This window comes from Chaetodon trifascialis, chromosome 14 (genome assembly GCF_039877785.1).
Source record: "Chaetodon trifascialis isolate fChaTrf1 chromosome 14, fChaTrf1.hap1, whole genome shotgun sequence".
In the NCBI taxonomy this organism is placed as follows: domain Eukaryota; kingdom Metazoa; phylum Chordata; class Actinopteri; order Chaetodontiformes; family Chaetodontidae; genus Chaetodon; species Chaetodon trifascialis.
In genome coordinates, this window is record NC_092069.1 from 27,197,536 (window position 1) to 27,215,912 (window position 18,377).

At 51.6% G+C, this 18,377-nt stretch overlaps 3 protein-coding genes across 3 annotated transcripts in view; 1 reads left to right on the plus strand and 2 right to left on the minus strand.

Moving 5' to 3' along the window:
* Window positions 1-871: 871 nt before the first annotated feature.
* Window positions 872-10,263, minus strand: fbxo34 (F-box protein 34). The gene is made up of 3 exons (XM_070978808.1): window positions 10,032-10,263; window positions 5,537-5,694; window positions 872-4,119 (listed from the first exon to the last, which is right to left on the minus strand). Exon 3 carries the CDS (start codon window positions 4,110-4,112, stop codon window positions 2,112-2,114), a length of 2,001 nt encoding a protein of 666 aa, XP_070834909.1. The 5' UTR covers window positions 4,113-4,119; window positions 5,537-5,694; window positions 10,032-10,263; the 3' UTR covers window positions 872-2,111.
* Window positions 10,264-11,490: 1,227 nt separating this feature from the next.
* Window positions 11,491-13,700, plus strand: LOC139341897 (high mobility group nucleosome-binding domain-containing protein 5-like). Its single transcript, XM_070978605.1, has 2 exons — window positions 11,491-11,515; window positions 12,868-13,700. Exons 1-2 carry the CDS (start codon window positions 11,491-11,493, stop codon window positions 13,698-13,700), a joined length of 858 nt encoding a protein of 285 aa, XP_070834706.1.
* A 638-nt stretch (window positions 13,701-14,338) lies between these two features.
* The window catches only part of lgals3b (lectin, galactoside binding soluble 3b), a 4,403-nt gene continuing 364 nt past the window's right edge, over window positions 14,339-18,377 (minus strand). Inside the window, exons 2-7 of the mRNA XM_070979586.1 lie at window positions 17,619-17,732; window positions 16,484-16,538; window positions 15,969-16,069; window positions 15,791-15,879; window positions 15,325-15,493; window positions 14,339-15,154 (exon numbers count right to left, since the gene is read on the minus strand). Of these exons, the coding sequence (XP_070835687.1) occupies window positions 14,996-15,154; window positions 15,325-15,493; window positions 15,791-15,879; window positions 15,969-16,069; window positions 16,484-16,538; window positions 17,619-17,624 (579 nt within the window). The 5' untranslated portion in view covers window positions 17,625-17,732 and the 3' untranslated portion in view covers window positions 14,339-14,995. The remainder of the gene's footprint in view (window positions 15,155-15,324; window positions 15,494-15,790; window positions 15,880-15,968; window positions 16,070-16,483; window positions 16,539-17,618; window positions 17,733-18,377) is intronic.

Below are 18,377 nucleotides of genomic sequence, written 5' to 3' on the forward strand. Positions count from 1 at the left end.
CTGTATGGAAAGTGTCCTGAGACAACTTCTGTTGTGATTTGGCGCTATACAAATAAAATTGAATTGAATTAAATTGAATTAATGGAGACACTGGCCGTTTCTCAATACCAAGTACGCCAAGCTGGACTTACGAACTTGGCAGTTCGGACTTAGCAAGTTGGACTTGGGAGTACAGTGTCTCCAGGACGGGAGGACGCAGGACCGTCATTCTGCAGTTGGGACAGCAGCGTACTTGATGACGTTAGCAGGACGACACATCTCCGAAAACTTTGGAGCAAATTTTAAACTACGTGCTATCGTGATGAATCGACCACAGATTTGAAGTTTTAACGTCCACTTTCTCACATAAAATAATCTTCAAACCACATTCCGTACTACTAAAACAGCAGTATTTCCAAACTTGTAACTTATAGTTGTGAGTCCTCTCCTCCGGCATCGTTGCGACGAAATGCATTCTGGGATACGTGGTTGCCCCAAGTCCGCACAAGTCACCATCCGATGCATCCTCGATAAAGTGGGAGGGGCAAGAACACATCCGGGTATTTGAGTGTACTTGTCGAGATGCGGACTTGAGAATTGGAACCGTACTTGGACTCAGAGTGATGACGTTTCTCAAGTACACGAGAACACAAGAACAGAGAAGAACACATATTGAGAAACGGCCAACGTATGACTCATGGTAGCATCATACTTACCGTTTACATCCCCCAAAGCATCATGGGAACCAAACATGACTATGACTACAGGCATTTTTATTTAAAAAGTTTTCTTGTCCACACCTGTGGACCAGGTGAAAAGTCCTCAGACGGACAGAAACAGATTGTTTGTGAAACATGAATGAAATGATTGAATTAAATGAAGCCCAAAGAAGAACCAATGAGAAAGCACTTTATTAAAGCCAAACTTTAACAGAAACAGCTGCAGACAGAAAACAACAAACCTTAAAAAAAACTCTCAGAAGGTCAAAGGTCATTTTTTCTCCCCTGATACTCTTTTTTTGTCCACAGTCACGTTTCATATTGCATCGTCTCAACACTCAAGGCCACGTTTCCTGTCGTCCTGTCCGAGGTGATTATCACCGCGCTGATTGAAGGAACGAACTCTTTATGATTTATGTACAAATGTAAACACAAACAAGGTGCAGACAAAGTTCATCGACTGCGGATTCACTGTCACTCCAAAAACGGCGCCCTCTGAAGCTCCGCCTCCTCTCAAGTGAGCACAGCCATTATTTTCATTATCAATTCATCTGGGAAGTTTCTGATTGGCCAATTAACCGTTCGGTCTGGAAAACGTCAGGAATATGAAAAACGCTCATCACCAGCGCGTGTTTACGGCCAAGCGTCGATCATGTGATCAGAGGATGAGGAGGAGGATGATGATCTGATTGACGACGTACTGATCGATCCACTGTCTCCACAGTTTGGAGCTCAGCAGGTTGTTCCTTAAACACGCCGTCGCTCTGATGGACTGATGATGCGTTCAGGGACACAAACTGCAGCAAAGTAACGAGGAAACTTTTTGATTCTGCAGCAGAAACGTCGTGAAGCTCGAAGCTGCTCTACTCTTCTTCAAGCTCAGCTGAGCTTCATGCCGAGTTCACAAAAGAAATCACTTCGGATTTGATCACCGGAAAAAACATCCTGTGACCACTGGACAGACTGAAACCTGTCGACCGTCTGAAAACACGACTCCTGAATGAACGACAGTAAACCTGTCAGCTGATGACAGATATGACGGTTTAGTGATTAACTTCCTGGTGTGATGTCAGTTTCTCTTGTTGCTGAGCGACCGAAGACTCCGACAGTCGAAGAAGAAGAAGAGTCCTGGCCGGGACTCTTCCTCCTCCGACCGCTGCTCACACTGACGACACACTGCTAACGACGCGCTGATGACACGTGAGCGAGCGACAGGAAGCAGATGACGCTGACGGATGGAGGCGTTCTGAACAGCAGGGGGCGCCGTGCTGCCTGAGGCGACTCAACCAACGACGACGAGTTAAAACATGTCCAATGGACTGAACGTTTGTTCCCTTTAAATAAACCTGTCCGTCCCTCAGACTGACCTGGACGTGTCTTTCTGACGTCCCGTCCGTCTCCTTCCCGTCTCGGTCAGTGACCCGCTCGCTCGCGCTCGTCCTCGCGGCTCCTCCTGTAGATCGGCACGTTGATGCTGTGGAACGCTGGCACCCAGCGGTTGTCGTGGAGACCCACGTTGCAGCCGGGTGCGTCCCTGTGGGCGCCGTGGCAGCACATCCAGTACCCGGGGCCGTAGGGCAGCGCCTGGCAGTACGGCTTGTGGTGCCAGCGGCACAGCGACACGTCGCCGCGGCCATACCGCTTCTTGCACTGCTTGCAGGGGTCGTCGCGGTAACGGGGGTCGGACACCCACAGTGAGTCGGCGGGCCGCACGCCGTAGGTGTCGATGACGAACCTGAAGTAGTGGCAGGTGCACTTGAGCGCGGCGAGGCTCTGCGTGGGCAGCAGCAGGAAGATCTTGACCAGCAGGTGATGCGGCAGCACGGCCAGGTAAGGCTGCGGCTCCAGCAGCTGCTGCAGCCGCTGACGCATCTCCAGAAAGTCGTGTGACACCGACGCACGCCGGCCCACGGGCACTACGGCAACCTCCTCCTCCTGAACCCCGTCAGCCTTTCTCCTCCTCCTCTTCCTCTCGGATTGGCTGTCAGAAGGGGGGCAGGGCTGAGGGGGGGCGGAACAGCAAAGGGGGTGTGGTTCTGAGTCTGTGGGGGGAGGGGTGGGGTCAACGAGAGGCAGAGACAGAAACAACAAGCCGGGCAGAGGCTCCGCCTCCTCAGGCTGCGGGGGCATGGTCTGTGTCTCCAGACCTCTGCCCACCCCGCCCTCCTGACCTTTGACTGCAGCCTCACCTGAGGGAGTGGGAAGGGGCGTGGTCAGAGCTGAGGCAGGTGACTCTGTGCTGGGTGTCTCTGAGCGGATGATTGGCTCCCTGCTCGCACTCAGAGCTCCTTGCAGTGATGATGAAGACGATGGTGTCACTGATGAAGGTGACGAAGGCTGGCAGGGGGTGGAGATGTGGTCCACGGTGGCGAGCAGGACTCGTCCCACCGTCCTCCTCAGGCTGTTGCTCCTCGACAGATCTCCCTCCGTCCTCCTCCTCAGACATTCTGACTCCAGCCTGGCCACCATGTCTGACACCTTGATGCTCTCTGGCTCCTCCCCCCTGACCTCTCCCTCTCTGACCTCGGGGGGCGGAGCTCTGGACAGTGTGATGGTAGTGGAGCTCCTCTGGAGGGCGAGCAGAGGTTTGGAGTCTGGCCGCTGCTCGCTGACTCTCTGCTCCAGGAACGCCACCATCTCCACCACCGACACCTTCTGCTCGCCCTCCTCCGCTGCTGTCCCCGCCTCGCCTCTGGTCTGCCCGTCGGCCGACCGCTGAGTCGAGTCTGGACGCCGTAGAGACTGTTTGTGGGTGTGCGGCTGTGTGTTCAGAACCTGGGTCCTCTGGTCCTGCTGGAGGTTCTGGCTGCTTCCTGACCTACGGCGCCGCTTGGCGCTGCTGTTTTCCTCCCAGCTTCCCTTTGCCTTCACAGCCCGGAGCATCCCTGTAATGGCAGCGTGGTTTGTACACACCGCCGGCGTCCTGTCTCGACCACTAGAGCCATTTGTTGAGATGCGCTCACTGTCTCCGGCGCCATCTGTCCGCCCCCCATCTGAAGCGAAGATGGCAATCTTCTCGCGGACATGTCCAGGCTTGATGACGGTCCAGATGTCCAGCGGGGCATCGGCGTCCTCCGCCACAGTCTGACACAGACTGAGTGCGTCGTTCTCGTAGCCCGGCGGAGGAGGGAGGAGCTGCAGGGCAGCGCTGGGCGACGACTTCAGCCTGAGCGACGCCGCGCTGCTGCTGACGTTGCTGTTGCTTGTCGTGCTGCTGCAGCGGAGCGTGTTGGTGGAGATGACGCTGAGCGGGAGGCGGCTGCTGCTGATGTTGCCATGGTTACCGTTGCAGGTCCTCCGCAGGGCCCCCTGCTGGCTCACAAACAGACCGCTCTGCTGGGACAACGTCTGGACACCAACCGCATCCAAATGCAGCTCTGAGCGCACGAGCTTTGGATACGACTTCAGGTGCATGATGGTCCTAAGAGAGAGACAGAGAGAGACAGAGACACAGACAGAGGCAGGCAGACAGACAGACAGACAGACAGACAGACAGACAGACAGACATAATTAATAATTCAATCAACAGAATGAAATGATGTGTACAAACTGGTGTTAACATGCTAACATGCTAATCTCTGAACATGTTAGCATGCTAACTGCTAACTGAAGACAGCCCAGTATGATGAGTCCTGACACACGGAGTCACAAACGCCTCGAGGCTTCAGATCTTCAGGTGTGTTCACGTCACAGCAGAGACACGCAGGTCCACATTCACCTCTGCTGAACACCTGGTGGCGCTGAAGCTCACACTCATGTCGCTCTGTTTTAGACTCAGCGCTGATATTTCACAAATGTCTTTTCTGTCTGGTCACATTCTCTAAATCACTTCAAACCACTTCCTGTTTACCTGAGCTTTAACAAAGGTGTGCTGGTGTTGGTGCTGAAGCATGAGGACATTCTGAGTACACACAGACTTCTAAAGAAGTGCGACTTTAAAGTACTTTTACTGAGTAAAACAGACTCAGTGTGTGTGTGTGTGTGTGTGTGTGTGTGTGTGTGTGTGTGTGTGTGTGTGTGTGTGTGTGTGTGTGTGTGTGTGACCTCTGACCTCTCTGTCTTATATAACAGAGTTTCTGGCTCTGATCAGCCTCCCTGACTTCAGCTTGTGTAATCCTAATTGTTCCCAGTCGCAGTGACGCCGACTCGCCGACTCGTGTGTTCAGAGCGCCCGTTCACACCTGCTTCGTTCAGCCTCCACGTCCTGTCTGATTGGCTGTGGGTGTCTGGGGGCTTGTGGGGGGACAGGGTCAGGGTGGGATTGCGTAACAGTAAAGATCATCATGTTACATCATCAGTGATGTCATCCTACAAACATCTACTGCAGATGTCTGAGTGTGAGGACACGTTTGATTCAGTGAATGATGTCCAGGTAGAGACACGCTGTCTTCACTCAGAGACTGTTTGTCCAGAGGACAGAAGACAGAGAGCTTCATCACACGGAGCGACAACCATCACCTGAAGATCAACATCAGCTCAACCAATCAGCTTCAAACATGGACGCTGCTGCAGAGAAGCTGCAGACTGAAGCGTCAGACACTGATTCAGGATCAGACCACACAAGAGAGAGAGAGACAGAGTCTCAGTCTGTCCTTTGAGTCCAAAGTGGACGTTTGTGGTCGATGTAATGAAATCCCGTCCATGCGGTCGTGAGACAACACATTCGTAAGAATGAGACGGAGAGACAGATGGACAGATGAATGGATGGACGGACAAGAACATGACGCCTCAAGCTTTGGAGTAAAAGCTGTCGATGACCAGAAGACGCTGCTGCGACAGGACAGACGAGCTCTGACTGAGCACGCTTGCTCACACCTCATCACCACGTGCAGGTTTACCTCCAGACTGCGTGCTGATTGGCTGCTGGCGGTGGTGGGGAGCACGGTCCTGTTTTGAGTGACAGCTCCTCTGGTCCTTCAGTTTCACATCTCTCAGACGTTCACTGCGACTCCGCCCACAGAGGAAAAAAACAACCAATGTCCTCTGGCTCCGCCCCCTAAACACACACACACACACACACACACACACACACACACACACACACACACACACACACACACACACATAGAATGAAAAAACACAGAACTGGTTCAGATTCATTGGAAAACACACTTGCCGCGCTGCATCGCAGGTGTCACAAAGCATTGACAGGAAACAATAAAGACACAGCAGCGATGCATGCTGGGACACATTCCAGCAGGCATCTGGTCACAGGACAGGAAGTGGTTTCTGGTCCTCACACGTTTTTAATGAGCTCATCAAAGACGCTTTAAGACAATGATGGAAACACACAAAGCTGTGAAACACTGACTGTTAGCATCATAACTGTGAACTGTGTGTGTGTGTGTGTGTGTGTGTGTGTGTGTGTGTGTGTGTATGGTCCAGCTGCTTCTATAAAGTGACACCCAGCAGCTGCTGTTGGACTCAGCTCTGCTGACACTGCATGCGTGTGTGCGTGCGTGCGTGCGTGCGTGCGTGCGTGCGTGCGTGCGTGCGTGCGTGCGTGCGTGCGTGCGTGCGTGCGCTCTCTCCTGGTGTCTATATAAGGCAGCAGGGACTCAGTGGGTCTGGGATGGCCAGGCTGTGCTGTACTGGTGTGGGAGTGTTGCCACTGGTTACCAGTGAGGAGGTGACCCTGGAGCAGCTGGTCCAGTCTGCAGCAGATCATCTCCTCAGTGTTTCACTGCAGTATCATCACACAGCTCGACGAGTCCAGTTAGCACAGTGCTACATGCTACATGCTACACGCTGTGAAGATACCCCACTATGTGTCAACATCAACACATCTGGAGATACGAGCTTTTCACTGCACAGAGAGGAGACGGTAACGTCAGCCGTCAGGACGCCCCGGTCACTGCTGATGGTCTGAGTCATATCGGCCAGTATAACCAGTACAGAGCAGGTATGGGAGCAGGTCAGTCTACCTGTGTTCAGGTGCTCTAAACGCTGAGCGACCCACAGGTGGTCAGTCTCGTACCGCAGCGCGCCGTCAGCGCTCATTCAGAGGGTTTGTCACCTGCGCTCCTCAGTGAAGGGGGCTGAACACAGGTGAGCGCCACCTGACGTCACAGACGCCGTCTGTTTGAGGCTTGACAAATGTAAAGCTGCACAGATCAACACTTCAAACTCAAAGACTCCAGACTCCACCCGTCTGGCTCCACCACAGTCTCAAAACAAACTCCCCAGTCAGCTGCTGTCTGAACACTGAGGGCCAATGACCCAGAATTCCTCACTGCCCCGAGGACGCCGACAGTGGAGCTGTAATTAAGTATTAAAGAGCCACCTGAGTCTGTGACCTCTGACCTCCCGCTGACTCACACTGTCGTCCAATCGTGTTTAAGATTAATATGTGTGATGAATGTCCAGCAGACAGTGTGAGGCCACACAGACACTCTCCCAGTGCATCATGGGAGTTTCTGGACACCTCTACCTGTGCTGCTCAGATCTGGACTGTTCTGGTTTTAGTCTGTCTCTCACAGGAAGACCAAACCAGCTGTGTGCTCTGTGATTGGTCAGAGGGAACCAGCAGGAACCGCCTCACTTCCTGTTTTAACAGTCTGAAGCTTGTTTGAGCCTGTTCACCCAGACGACCACACCCTCCACAGGCCAGACCACAAGGCATGCTGGGAAAACACCACACTGCTCTGTGTGTGTGTGTGCGTGTGTGTGTGTGTGTATGTGCGCGTGAGTGCGAGAAAGTGTCTGAGAGAAGACCACAATTTCTTTAACTGGCCGACCAAACTGGTTTTCTCAGTTTAACTAGGAGACACGGAGAGACACACACACACACACACACACACACACACACACACACACACACACACACACACACACACACACACACACACACACACACACACACACTTCTTACTTTGCTTCTTCCAAATGTTTTTCTTGCATTTTAACTGTTAATGTTGAATTTTATCAAACTGTTATTCGAGGTTTGTCGACGGAGACGAACGTTAGAACCTCTAACGTTCTGCTGAACTGCTGAACAGAACGTTAGAACAGTAAACAGTTTTCAGGCTGAGAGCCGGTGGCTTCATCACAGGTCAAAGTTCAAAGTACGGCTACAAAACTATCTACAGACACAGCTGCCGATCACTGATCGGATCAATCGAACGAGACGTCTGAGCCGACGGCCTCGACAGGAAGTGATCAGAAAGCACAGGAAGCAGGATGGGACGTTTGGTGAGAGACTAAAACCTGAACTCTGGACAGACTGACAGCAGAGCTTCTCTCTCTGTGATCAATCGATCAACCAATCAGCCGCCTTCCCGTCAATTATCGATGAACTCGATGGTCTCCGCTGTAACGATGGCCGCGGCGCTCTGGTTACCTTCTGTGCAGGTGAACAGGAACATGGACATTGAGCTGAACAGAAACCAGGACGCTGTGACCAACACCAGAACTAAGACGCTGGAAGACGTGTGGACGTCCTCTTTGGTGCTGCAGAGCATCAAGTGAACGTCGCGCTCGCTTCCTGTGACACGACCACATGTGACCAATCCAGGCTCAAGCAGCCTTCAGGCTTCACAGGCGAGCAGAGGCGCTTCAAATGGTTTCAACAGATCCTCCATCAGATCTGAGAGGACTGAACCACCAGGACTGTCCACTGAGCTCAAAGTGTCCTCAGAGCGGACAGTCCTGTCTGCTGGGTTTGAGGTCCCTGCTTTGGGCTGTGTCCCTGAAGACGGGACAGATGTCTTTCCATTCATCTGTCTTCCTGTCATGCAGCTGAAACTTAAGTTTCCAGCTCGCAGCAATTTGAGCCGCAGCAAAAGACGACAACCAATGATCATAACGACAACAACGACAACAACAGTGACAATAATAAGAATAAGAACAGTAAACCAGCTCAGAGCTCTGCAGCTTCAGGAGCTTGAACCCTAAATCTGAGGTCGTCCTACATCACTGAGGTCTGTTCAGCAAGATGAAGAAGAAGAAGAAGAAGAAGAAGAAGAAGAAGAAGAAGAAGAAAGAGATGAAGATTCAGGTTCCTGAAGCTCAGCATCAGGTCCTGAACACGATGACAGCAACATGTTCATGGATGGATGGATGGACAGATGGATGGGTGGATGTGTGGATGTTTGGGTGGATGGATGGAGGTTTGGGCGGAGGGATGGAGGTTTGGGTGGAGGTGTGATCTAAATGTGTCAGAAATGAAAAACGTGCCTCTGGTTCAGGCCGTCTCCGCCCAGGCCTCCGTCAGCTGTTTTCACAGGTGCTGATATTGACGTAGGTATTGATCTGATAACAAACTGTGTTTCGACTCTTCGTCCAGAGAAGAATGAGGTCTTCGTGTGAGACGGCGTGTCTCTCACAGGACTTTGAATCTTTTTGACCTCCTGTTTTGTTGATTGGTTCAGAAACCACGGAGACCTGAGGAGGAGTCCAGCTGGTCCTTCAGAGGACTGACGTCCCACAGGCCTGTTTCAGGACGCTGTGTGAGGACTCCAGGTCTCCAGGTCTCGTTGCTCCCAGCTTCTGCTGGTTTGCCAGGTGAGGTGAGCACTGTTTGCTGAACGCCGGTCACATGAGGCACACGTGACCTCTTACACACCTGTGGCTGCTGTGACTTTCCATCCACTGAAGCAGTCCTCTCCTGTTCTCTTATTATGTGACATTTTCCCCGGGGACAATCCAGGTAACCTTGATCCTTGAGGACATTTCGATCATAAATGCAGGCTTAGTCCTCCACACAGAAGCAGGGTTCAGTTAACTAGTCCTCCAGCAGTGACCGTGTTCCCCAGCTCTAACCCACAGCTGCAGTCAGATCAGGACAACAAATGCAGACATCTCTGAACAGCCAGAACCAGTTCAGGCCCACAGAGACACACTGGCAGAAGCTAACAGCTCAGCTAGCATAGCTCTGCTATCTGAAGCTGCTAACAGCTGCAGGAAACTTCAGCCCGGAGCACAAACACCGTCTGTGGCCTCCGATCACCTCCACACAGAAAATGTCAGCGAGCATTTAGGACGAAAAACGACTCTACAGACCGTTCAAGAGACGGAGGAACATTGTGTTAACACCCAAACAGCCAGCCTGTCACCACAGCTGACTTCCCACTGAAGTTACCAACTTTGCTATTCATAGCGCTAACTAGCATGCTACTAGCTGCGGCAGTCTGCAGCGGTGATACACCTGGCTAACTGACTAGCCTCTGTGGCTAACTAACACAGAGGAAGGAAACCAGCGTGTCGACATTTGAACGGAACAAAAGTACTTTTAGAATAAATGTGAAAGTGTTTCTCCGTGTTTGTTCTCGCACACAAGGATTTAGCATAAGAAGCTAACAGACAGTCAGAGAAGAGGCCGAGGGTCAAACTAACCTGAGGGAGGAAATCTCTCCGTCTCTGTCCGCTACAGAAAAAAGCTGCTGGCAGCGACGAAAAACACCAACTCCCTGTTTTCCCGGTTGGTCCCGTTAATCTTAAATCCCCCCACTGTCGGCTCTTTCTGTTAGCTGCTGATAAAACGTTGCTTTAAAATGTTAAATCGCGGTTTAAACGCAGCACCGCTCCTACTGAACCGTACGCTCCTCTAAGCTAACCAACGTCTACTGACCGAGTAGAGCGACGTCAGCTGGAGCAGCTGCGTCATGACGTATAAAGCGTGCCAAAGATCGTCTATATAAAACAAGAAGCCGAAGAAAAACCAGCACACACGATCAAATATTCTGATTATATACAGAACCAGCAAAACCAGGAGAGCCAGGAGAACCGGGAGAACCAGGAGAACCAGGAGAACCATGGTACAAGTTCAAGTTGACTTTATTTGTACCCATAGGCAGATTTGTTCTGCAGTAAAAACAGAGGCGGTATCTCCCACACACCCGCACATTTAGCCAGGACATATACAGAAATTCAAGATCAATATTATCACTAAGGCGAGAGACAATAAAAACAAGGTGACATTTCTAATAAATAGAACTAAATAAATAAAAGGTAGACCTCAATACAGTGCATTAAAACTTATTCAAGAGAGAGACAGCAGCAGGGACAAAGCTGTTCCTATAGCGAGTGGTCCGAGTTCTGGGGACTATTAATCTGCGCCCAGATGGCGACAGCTGGAACTCACTCGCTAAAGGATGGGAGGCATCACTAGAAATGGAGCTAGCGAGCTGCTGCAACTGTCTGGTATACAGTGACTCCAGGCACAGCTGAGGTTCCCCAATCAGCCGACCAGACCATTTAATTATTTGATTTAGGGAGCTCCTTTCTCTTAAAGTTAGGTTTTCGAACCAGGATGCAAGTGAAAAAGTTAAGACGGATTCAATAAAAGCATGATAAAAAAGTGTCATCATGGTCCTATCAATGTGGAAATGAGACAACCTCCTCAGACAGAACAGCCTGGTGTCCCTTCTTGCTCAGAGCCTTGCAGTTCTCTTTGAAATTTAAAGTGCAGTCAACGATTGTCCCAAAGTATTTATATGAATGCACCTGTTCCACGACCCGTCCCTTATCCGAACAGGTTCAGGTGTTTTGGTGTTTCTTCTAAAATCGATGGCCTTGTCTTTAGTCTTTGCCAGGTTGAGTTGTAGGTGAGAATCTTCACACCACTTGACAAAGTCGTCCACAACTGGGCCATGATTATTTCCACCCTGCAGCAGGCTGACAAGCACAGAGTCATCTGCATACTTTAAAATAAAGCGGTTTTTAAAAGTGCTCGGACACATATTGAATAAATGACAGCCTTAAAAGCCTTAGTGTTAAAATCTGTGGCTGGATTGTGTTAAAAGCAGAAGAAAAGTCAATGAATAAAAGCCGGCATGACACGACTTCCTTCAAGATGTCTAAAAGGCAGATTGAGCAGAGTGAGTGTGGTGCAGCAGCACAGGTTTATTCATCAGTGATGTGTCTGCCAGAGATGCTGCTCACTATTTTCTTTGTTAAATAAAGAATTATTCTCCTTTCCTCCCCCACCTCCCCCTTCCTCCTCTACCTCCCCCTTCCTCCTCGACCTCCCCCTTCCTCCCCCACCTCCACCTTCCTCCTCTACCTCCCCCTTCCTCCTCTACCTCCCCCTTCCTCCTCGACCTCCCCCTTCCTCCCCCACCTCCACCTTCCTCCTCTACCTCCCCCTTCCTCCTCTACCTCCACCTTCCTCCCCCACCTCCCCCTTCCTCCTCTACCTCCCCCTTCCTCCTCGACCTCCCCCTTCCTCCTCGACCTCCCCCTTCCTCCCCCACCTCCACCTTCCTCCTCTACCTCCCCCTTCCTCCTCTACCTCCACCTTCCTCCCCCACCTCACCCCTTCCTCCTCTACCTCCCCCTTCCTCCCCCACCTCCCCCTTCCTCCTCTACCTCCCCCTTCCTCCCCCACCTCCCCCTTCCTCCTCTACCTCCCCCTTCCTCCCCCACCTCCACCTTCCTCCCCCACCTCCCCCTTCCTCCTCTACCTCCCCCTTCCTCCTCTACCTCCCCCTTCCTCCCCCACCTCCCCCTTCCTCCTCTACCTCCCCCTTCCTCCTCTACCTCCCCCTTCCTCCTCTACCTCCCCCACCTCCCCCTTCCTCCTCTACCTCCACCTTCCTCCCCCACCTCCCCCTTCCTCCTCGACCTCCCCCTTCCTCCCCCACCTCCCCCTTCCTCCTCGACCTCCCCCTTCCTCCCCCACCTCCCCCTTCCTCCTCGACCTCCCCCTTCCTCCCCCACCTCCCCCTTCCTCCCCCACCTCACCCCTTCCTCCTCTACCTCCACCTTCCTCCCCCACCTCCACCTTCCTCCCCCACCTCCCCCTTCCTCCTCTACCTCCCCCTTCCTCCCCCACCTCCCCCTTCCTCCTCTACCTCCCCCTTCCTCCCCCACCTCCCCCTTCCTCCTCGACCTCCCCCTTCCTCCCCCACCTCCCCCTTCCTCCCCCACCTTCCCCTTCCTCCTCTACCTCCACCTTCCTCCTCTAACTCCCCCTTCCCCCCCCACCTCCCCCTTCCCCCCCCACCTCCCCATTTCTTTTTGTACTGCCTTTTTTCTTCTCTACAGCCTTCTTTTCTGCTGCATATGAGAAAAGTTCTATAAACGCTCGAGGCTACATTAGCAGCTATAGAGCTTGACCAGGACCAGTACTATCAGTGTAGAGGATGGTTACGACATGCACTCAGTTTCTTCCCTCGTTGCATCGCAAAGGAGAAAATATGCTGTGATGTGGACGAGAATCTGTGGCCAGACAGACAGCAGCGTGGCCAGGAGGGCCAGGAGGACGGCCAAGAGGGCCAGGAGGACGGCCAAGAGGGCCAGGAGGACGGCCAAGAGGGCCAGGAGGACGGCCAGGAGGGCCAGGAGGACGGCCAAGAGGGCCAGGAGGACGGCCAGGAGGGCCAGGAGGACGGCCAAGAGGGCCAGGAGGACGGCCAGGAGGGCCAGGAGGACGGCCAAGAGGGCCAGGAGGACAGACGGGAGGGCGAGGAAGACAGACGGGAGGGCGAGGAGGACGGCCAGGAGGACGGCCAGGAGGGCCAGGAGGACGGCCAAGAGGGCCAGGAGGACGGCCAGGGGTGCCAGGAGGACGGCCAGGAGGGCGAAGAAGATGGCCAGGAGGGCCAGGAGGACGGACAGGAGGGCGAGGAAGACGGACGGGAGGGCGAGGAAGACAGATGGGAGGGGGAGGAGGACGGCCAGGAGGGCCAGGAGGACGGCCAGGAGGGCCAGGAGGGCCAGGAGGGCCAGGAGGACGGACAGGAGGGCGAGGAAGACGGACGGGAGGGCAAGGAAGATGGACGGGAGGGCGAGGAGGACGGACAGGAGGGCGAGGAGGACGGCCAGGAGGGCGAGGAGGACGGACAGGAGGACGAGGAGGACGGCCAGGAGGGCCAGGAGGGCCAGGAGGGCCAGGAGGACGGACAGGAGGGCGAGGAGGACGGCCAGGAGGGCGAGGAGGACGGACAGGAGGACGAGGAGGATGGCCAGGAGGGCCAGGAGGACGGCCAGGAGGGCGAGAAGGACGGCCAGGAGGGCGAGGGGGACGGCCAGGAGAGGGAGGATGAGGACAGCGACCAGTGAAGACGTGTTAGTGGTCCAGCTTTATTCGCAGCACTGTAGGCTACATATAATTTTGCTTGTTTTTGTTTATGTGTTTATATGACAGTATATTGTGCTGTGTACATTTTGTTTACTCTGATGTATGGAAGTTACTTGATGTGTGTGAATAATAATGTCCTTGGCAGTATGAGTCCAATGTGCGATGTCAAACCTTGGAGGCTGCTCTTAGCGTAAAATCCTATTATTTATTTTTTCCAGTTTTTTTGTATTCTGTTAGCTAGACATAAAAGTAGCACAGTAAGCTTTATCACTGAAGGACTGGACTAAGACTGAGAGGTGGACATGAGGGATCTTTCAATGGTCCTCTGCCATCGTGACAAAACATCCAAACATTTTGACTCGCAGTGCTTCCACAATGCCAAAGGGACGATGCGTTTGGGGGCACTGACTATTTCTAGGAGAAAGGAACTTAGTTTTGACCCGAGTGAACAGTTTTGGGAGAGATATGAGCTCTTGCAGGTGAACCGTGGTGTCGTGCTGAACGGTAAGACTGTTTAGCCAAATGATCTTAGAGTTTTGAGAATATAATTTCTGTTTCAAGAAATGAGCCAAACCAATGGAGAAAAACCGTAAGACAAAGAAGAAGAATGTGCAGACATCAGTTTTGATGGTGTTGTTTTTAATTTTCCATTACGAGTCAGACAGTGAGACAAGAACCAGGATCAGCGCTGAGAGGAAAACAGCTGCAGCACATCAAATGTTTCAGCTCATAGTCCTGTAGGAACCAGCAGAGGTCAGAGGGCAGAGGGCAGAGGGCAGAGGGAGATACAAACACACAAACTAAAAGACTTTTTCTATGAGTCAAAGAGAGGAACCGTAGTACAACAGGATCCACTGTGGATCTTTTCTGTGTACACCAACACGTTACTCTAACTTTACCAAGAATCAGTTACAGATCTACTAAATATATACGATATATTGTGGATTCATTGAGGATCTACTGTGGATCTACTGATGGTCATCTACAGTCATCTAATGATCTCCTGCAGATCTACAGAGGGCCTCCTGTAGATGGGTGAGAATCAATAATTGATCCTCTGATGATCTGCAGTAGATCTCTGATTGATCCCCAGCAGTTCTCGGCTGGGTCTCTTGTAGATACTGTACCTGCTAATCCCCCATCAGATCTATTGTATGTGGATCCCCAGTAGATCTCCCGCACTATTCTCTATTTCTTGTGGATTAACTGATGATCTCCTATCAACGTAGATATATGTGCCCCTCCCCCCAGATCTGTGGGAGCTCGGTGATCTGCCTCAGGGCAGAGTCTCCATGTGGACCCTGGACAGCGTGACGTCGTTGTAGATGTTCAGCGCGTCGATGGCTCTCAGGTTGGCGTATCGGTGTGTGAACGACAGCAGGTGAGAGTTGTTGACGGCCACCTTAAAGTCAGTGCTGGTGCAGAGGATCTTCAGCTGCAACGACAGAAGCACCGAGTGTCATCACCTGCTCGCTGGCCCTCCCACCACACTGCATGGTGCATTCAGGGACCCTCTGACACCCGACTGTCAAACAAGCAAGGACCTTGGGTGTACCGTACATTTAAAAGATGAGTACTCTTAGTGGTGTAAATGGAATATCTGACCTCGAATGGCTGCCCCTGGACGAAGGGGAACCGCGGGAGCGCCCTCTCTTCTTGTCCCCACCTTTCATTGATGCAGCTGTTCCTGACAATCACCTTATTGCCGCCCTCGTTGAAGCGAGGGTTGAAGTGGAAAACCAAGTCACGCGCTGCGGTCAGATCCACTGTGAACCTGAAAAACAACAGACGCCATCGCAGACCAGCTGAATCCTCCAGACTGTTTAACTCCATCACAGGATGGCAGAAAGTCTCTGACTCACATTTGTATCAGTGGACAAAACTGAACTCTGTCCTGATGCGGAGTGAAAAGCATGAAATCACAGGTTGAGTCTTCAGAACGCTGACTCCAGTTTCACTGATTATTACTGAACTCTGAATTATTACTGAACTGCTAATCATAACACATCAGTCTGTCCTTCCATCTACTCGTCCTTCCATCCGTTGCTGATGCTGAGGTGTTCATACTGACTTGTCAGCGTTGGCTTTGATGGTTCCAGCGATGGTGATGAGCAGTTTGTCATAAACTCCAGCGGGAAGACTCTGATTGTAAGGAACCGTCTGTCAACAAGGACACAGCTGTTAGCGTCATCACTCTGTCATCACGCCATCCATCCATCCATCCATCCGTCGCTCTCTCTCTCTCTCACCAGACTCTGGGCAGCAGCAGGTCCAGGTGAAGGACTGGGCCATGGTCCACCTCCAGACTGAGCTCCAGGCCAGATGGAGTTGGCAGAGGGCTGACCTGAACCTGGTTTCCACACAAACACATCATGTCTTTGTTCTGTTTGTCTTTGACTGACTCTCAGTCCATACATGTCGGACTTTAATCGTTTCATATTTCTGACTTTGACGCCTCCTGGTGGTCAAATCAATAGAGACGTAACTGTGACCTTTAATCAGTTTGAAAATGAAGCTTTCCAGTGATTTGTTTTGGACGACATGGACAGACCTGGAGCCGGAGCCCTCTATGATCTGGATTATCAGGTTTCTTGACAAATAATGAAAACTTTTGTCATCAGGAGAATATCAACGATGTAATCACATAAAACTCCTTCACAGTCTTTAGGTTTCAAGTATGAAAGGATAATAAGAAAGAAAAGCAAAGAGAAGACAAAGAATTTGAGTGTGATGATGATGATGGTGATGATGATGATAACTGTACCTGCCCAGAGAGGATTGTTGGGTTGTCCAGGAAAGGCACCGAGAGCGTCTTCCAGCTGCAGAGAGGAAGAAGGAAGTGAGGAAAAAGAGGAAAAAGAGGAAGTGAGAGACTTGACGGACTGCACTTCCTCTAACGTCCACCAGGTGCTGCTGTGGTCAAACTGGGAGTGTCTTGAAGTGAATGTGACACCGTCCAGCCTCTCAGCACGTGTACTTCCTCTGATGATTAGAACACAGTTGGGTTTTGCGCAGAGCGCCGTGCGGTGGCCGTTCAATGAACTGCAGCTGAACGCGCTTCAGCTCTTCGGCTTTCACTCGGCCTGCAGCGGTTCGGCTGTTGGACGTGTGACACGCAGCAGGTGGAGGTTCGGATGGAGTTAATTAAGGACTTCCTGGACATACGCTCTGACACTAATGACCACATCTGTCCACTGACACAGAGCAGCTCTCTGCACGGGCTCGTGGTGCGTTCACTTGTGACCTGGAAAATCAGCCCCAGTGATTCTGTGAACACTGCAGTCCTCCACTGAGCATGTGTGTGTGTGTGTGTGTGTGTGTGTGTGTGTGTGTGTGTTAGACTGAGTTCAGGGTGTGTTGGTAACACACTCATCAGGAATGTTCTGGATGAAGGTGTTGGTTTCAGAGATGAATGCCATTTTGTTGACATTCACAACCCCCCAACACACACACACACACACACACACACACACACACACACACACACACACACACACACACACACACACACACACACACACACACACACACACACACACACACACACACACAGTGGGTAAATACTCAGCCTCACAGAAGCATGACTCGTTCACTGACTTCACTTTAACTGTGAGACTGAACCTGATTGGTCGTTGGTCTCCATCGTCCTGCTGAGTCTGTCTCTCTGATGGGGACAAAAGACAAACAGCAGGTGGAGCTGAGTCTCCAGTGGAGCCATTAAACCACCACAGAAGAAGAGACGATGTGTGAGGTCATTAAAGAGCTGCGGTCAGAGGTCAAACGATGAAAACGTGTTTTGTTGCCTTCATGTGTTCACGTGAGGAAGGCTACGACCTCCTCATCGTCGTAGAAGAAGAACGTGTAACCTGAAAGAGGCCGAGGATGAAGAGCAGACTCACGTTCATGATCACACGTTCACAGAAACGTTCGCCTGAACGCAGCTCCAGAGGAAAACCTGGTCTGAGGGCGTGGTGGACGAGTCCTGACACGAGTCCTGACACGGTGGACGCTTTCTGACATGAGCACAAGAAGAAGAAGAAGAAGTCAGTGATCGCAGCTGGAACGACTTCGTCTTCTTCATCCTCTCACTTCATTTAGTCCACTTTGATTTCCAGAAGCTCACGTTTCATTTAAAACCCTGTTCTTATTTTTCTGTCCAGGGCAGCAGTAGATTCTGTCCTGCAGGACCAGAGAGTCTGAGGACAGGAGGACACGTCTGTCCTGGTATTCATGTCTTTTAACGTCTCCTGACTGCTGACATTCTTTTTATGAGCTGCTGGAAACCTGCAAGACCGAGTGTGCTACGAATACTTTTACTTCAGCCAAAGTGTTAGTACCACAGGGTACTACAAGACAAAGCCATATATTTGACATTTTACTTCAGTGAAAGTATTAGTACTACAGGGTACTACAAGACAAAGCCATGTATTTGACATTTTACTCCAGTGAAAGTATTAGTACTACAGGGTACTACAAGACAAAGCCATGTATTTGACATTTTACTCCAGTGAAAGTATTAGTACTACAGGGTACTACAAGACAAAGCCATGTATTTGACATTTTACTTCAGTGAAAGTATTAGTACCATTAGCAACACACGACCACGTGAACACCACAAGTCAGATTTGTTTTCTGCTGTCGTCTTTCTTCACTTTAAG

Coding starts and splice junctions, on each gene's coding strand:
- fbxo34 (XM_070978808.1), bottom strand. CDS start 4,112: ATGCACCTGAAGTCGTATCCAAAGCTCGTGCGCTCAGAGCTGCATTTG.
- LOC139341897 (XM_070978605.1), top strand. CDS start 11,491: ATGTCTAAAAGGCAGATTGAGCAGA. Junction 11,516..12,867: donor TAAAAGGCAGATTGAGCAGA/GTGAGTGTGGTG, acceptor ATCTGTGGCCAG/ACAGACAGCAGCGTGGCCAG.